This window comes from Octopus bimaculoides, chromosome 3 (assembly GCF_001194135.2).
Source record: "Octopus bimaculoides isolate UCB-OBI-ISO-001 chromosome 3, ASM119413v2, whole genome shotgun sequence".
In the NCBI taxonomy this organism is placed as follows: Eukaryota; Metazoa; Mollusca; class Cephalopoda; order Octopoda; family Octopodidae; genus Octopus; species Octopus bimaculoides.
Window position 1 is genome coordinate 97092807 of NC_068983.1, and position 4120 is coordinate 97096926.

At 44.0% G+C, this 4120-nt stretch overlaps 1 protein-coding gene across 1 annotated transcript in view; it reads right to left on the reverse strand.

Annotated features, from left to right (window-relative positions):
• The window catches only part of LOC106876056 (serine/threonine-protein kinase ULK2), a 50276-nt gene that overhangs the window by 3654 nt on the left and 42502 nt on the right, over nt 1–4120 (reverse strand). The window contains exons 16-18 of the mRNA XM_052966770.1: nt 3298–3438; nt 1770–1972; nt 1146–1262 (exon numbers count right to left, since the gene is read on the reverse strand). Of these exons, the coding sequence (XP_052822730.1) occupies nt 1146–1262; nt 1770–1972; nt 3298–3438 (461 nt within the window). The remainder of the gene's footprint in view (nt 1–1145; nt 1263–1769; nt 1973–3297; nt 3439–4120) is intronic.

Below are 4120 nucleotides of genomic sequence, written 5' to 3' on the forward strand. Positions count from 1 at the left end.
CGATTCCCAGACCAGGCGTTGTGAGTGTTTATTGAGCGAAAACACCTAAAAGCTCCACGAGGCTCCGGCAGGGGATGGTGGCGAACCCTGCTGTACTCTTCCACCACAACTTTCTCTCTCTCTCTTTCTTCCTGTTTTCTGTTGTGCCTGTAATTCAAAGGGTCAGCCTTGTCACACTCTGTGTCACGCTGAATATCCCCGAGAACTACGTTAAGGGTACACGTGTCTGTGGAGTGCTCAGCCACTTGCACGTTAATTTCACGAGCAGGCTGTTCCGTTGATCGGATCAACTGGAACCCTCGACGTCGTAAGCGACGGAGTGCCAACAACAGTTTCTCTATAAATTCAAATGTTATTTGTTAAAATACCACTTATCCCCAAAAAATGAATTTGTCATCAACATATTTGAGACCTGTTTAAAATTTTGCCTGAAGATGGTAGAATATAAGGTATGATGTAAACTAAAAATACATCCAAGAAATTCTACTGAAACAGCTTTTGCAAACTTTAAACCCCATCTGTGTTTTTATACCAGGTTCCAGTGTCTGTTCCGGCATAGTTTTGACAACTGGACGCCCTTCCTGTGCCAATCACTCCACAGAGTGTACTGGGTGCTTTTTATAAGGCACTACTGACAATGCAAATGGGGTCACTGTAATTGACCAGACCCCTGCCCTCAAAATTTCCATCTCTGTGCCTATAGTAGATGAAATGAGGCTCAGAATCATGAGGTAGTGAGTTCGATTCCTGGACTGGGCTGTGTGTTGTATTCTTGAACAAGACCCTTTATTTCATGTTGCTCCAAGTTCACTCAGCTGTAGAAATGAGTTGCGATGTCACTGGAGCCAAGTTGTATCGGCCCCTTTGCCTTTCCCTTGGATAACATCAGTGGCATGGAGAGGGGAGACTGGTATGCATGGGTGACTGCTGGTCTTCCATAAACAACCCGGACTTGTACCTCGGAGGGGAACTTTCTAGGTGCAATCCCTTGGTCGTTCATAACCGACGGGGGTCTTTATTATTAAGTTGAGAGAAAATAATAGGTGATGTCTGTGTGCTGTATGTGTGTGTGTGTGTGTGTATATACAAAGTGTATGTGAATATATGTGTATGTATATATATATATATATATAAATATTCATTACCAGTATATTAGGTGAGACGATGCTAAATGGAGTTCCATGTGCATGTGCGATCTGCATAATGCACTCCACCAAGTCATTGACAAAACTCAGTTTTCCCAGCACCTCCTTGTAGTGTTCCTGGAATAGAAGAATAGATAGATAGATAGATAGATACAGATGGATGGGTAGATAGATAAACAGACAGAAAGATAGGGAGAGAGAAAGAGACAGATAGGTAGGTAATAGGCTATATGTAAAAGACAAAAACAACATAGACACATCCAAGTATATTAAATATAACAATTTCTTAATTTATTGAAATGTACCTACATACCTATACATATACACAGAAATATATGTATATACAAATTATACACGTGTGTCTGTGTATTGCATATCTCTGATGTATATCAGCAAAAACAAAAGGAAACAACCCCGCAAATATCAGGATTAATACTCATGAAATGCAGTAGGTAGGTCCTTTATGACGTTTGTTCTGTCCCGAGTCACAGATACTCCCTTACCGTCCCTCTCCAACACCACAAACACAATAAACTGGACCCTGTTGCGAACCTTGTAACGAATGACAACAGCGTTATTGTTTTCATAATTAACTGATATAACTAATTAATTAAAATTACTTACATCCATTAGTGTATCCTCAGCCAGTTCTGGGGCCACGAAAGGCATTGCCGTATCGATACTAGGTGGTGATGGGGCATACATCAGTGAGGTTGGGGGTGAGGCCTCAGGGTAGACCAGGTAAGCAGGGTGCCGATAGTAATGGTCTTCGTTAGTGTGGATGTACCTGTCTTTGGTGGGCCAGGCTATCATACCTGAGGGATAGGCTGTGGAGAGAGATAAGGAGATATATAGTTAGACAGTGGGAGGAATATAGTTCCTCCTAATATCATGGAAGGAAAACGTCTTGTGATAGCATGAAATTACAACATTATCATTAACTTCTTGGTTATGGTTAGCACAAGTGAAACCGGTTGACTTCTTATGGTAGAATGAATGTATGAAAGAGAGAGAGAGAAGGAGAGTCAGGGACAATGAGTGTATGAGGGTGAGATAGAGGTGGTTAGTGAGAGATAGAGAGTTAGTAAGAGTGTGGGAGTCAGAGAAAGCTAGAAATAGTTAACGAGAAATGCAGAGGTGAAGAGAGAGTTAGTGGGAGTGGATAGGAAAGAGAGAAACAGACAGATAACTAATGAGAGTGATGTGGAGAAGGTAGAGACTGAGGAGTTGGTGAAAGATGCAGAGAGAGGGAGAAAGAAAGAGAGATGGTTAAAAAGACAAGGGAGAGGATGATTAAGAGAGAGAGAGAGAGAGAGAGAGAGAGAGAGAGAAAGATGTAGAAACAAAGAATGAAAGAGAGCTTCAGTAATGGTGGTGGTGGTGGTGTTGCTTATTTTGATGATTATACTAAACTCCGCTTGCGAAGACCTGTTGAGGCAAATGAAATCGAAATCGAAATCGAATTAAATTCGACGATTGGCAACCCATGCCAACGTCGTCTCCTTCATTGGAAACGAAACTCGGCTGGCGAAGACCTATTGTTGGGGAAAGCGAAACCGTCAATGGCACCTGTGCCCAGCATCGCCTTCCTGGCACGTGTAAAGACATTCGAGCGAGATCGTTGCCAGTGCCGCCAAACTGGCTCCTCCTGTGCAGGTGGCACGTAAAATACACCATTTTGAGCGTGGCCGTTGCCAGTACCCGCCTGATTGGCCTTCGTGCGGGTGACACGTAAAAGCACCCACTACACTCTCAGAGTGGTTGGCGTTAGGAAGGGCATCCAGCTGTAGAAACTCTGCCAGATCAGGTTGGAGCCTGGTGTAGCCATCTGGTTTCATCAGTCCTCAGTCAAATCGTCCAACCCATGCTAGCATGGAAAGCGGACGTTTAAACGACGATGATGATGATGATGATGATGATGTTGCTGTTCTTGGTGATAGTGTTGTTGTTGTTGTTGATGGCAATGTTGAAACATAATGATTAGAAAGAGAGAGAGAAAGAGCATGAGCAATCGTGTTGCTGTTGATGATAGTGGTGGTGATGTTATTGATGATGATGTGTTAATGTTGTTCTTGTTAATAATGTTGTTGCTGTAAATGTTGAAATGAGAGAAAGAGAGAGAGAGAGAGAGAGAGAGAGGGAAGAGCTTTACCAAAATATTGCCGGGGCGATCCATACGGACTCCTCAACTGGGTGGTCATTATACTGTCGCGACCGGTGGCCTGGTTGCCATGACGCTGTGGGATATCGGTTGGACCATGGCCACACTCGGGACAACTGTTTGGAGGGGAGGCTGAAGAGGAAGACAAGGAAAACAAAACCATTAAGAAACACATCATTTAGGGTGGGGAGTTGGAGTGGTGGGACTGGTGCGATGTGAAAAGCACTGAGTCCATTCTGCAGAGTGGTCGGTGTTAGGAAGGGCATCCAGCCGTAAAAACTGCCAAAACAGACACAGTAGCCTGAGGTAGTCTTCTACCTGACCAGCCCTCCCTGTCAACCACCCTACCCATGCATGGAAGACGGACGTTAAATAATGATGATATATACTCTTTTACTTGTTTCAGTCATTTGACTGCGGCCATGCTGGAGCACCGCCTTTAGTCGAGTAAATCGACCCCAGGACTTATTCTTTGGATGCCTAGTACTTATTCTATCGGTCTCTTTTTGCCGAACCGCCAAGTTACGGGGACGTAAACACACCAGCATCGGTTGTCAAGCGATGTTTGGGGGGGGGACAAACACAGACACACATACACACAAACACATATATATATATATATATATACATATATACGTCAGGCTTCTTTCAGTTTCCATCTACCAAATCCACTCACAAGGCTTTGGTCGGCCCGAGGCTTATAGTAGAAGACACTTGCCCAAGATGCCACGCAGTGGGACTGAACCCGGGACCATGTGGTTGGTAAGCAAGCTACTTACCACACAGCCACTCCTACGCCTATTGTATACAAACA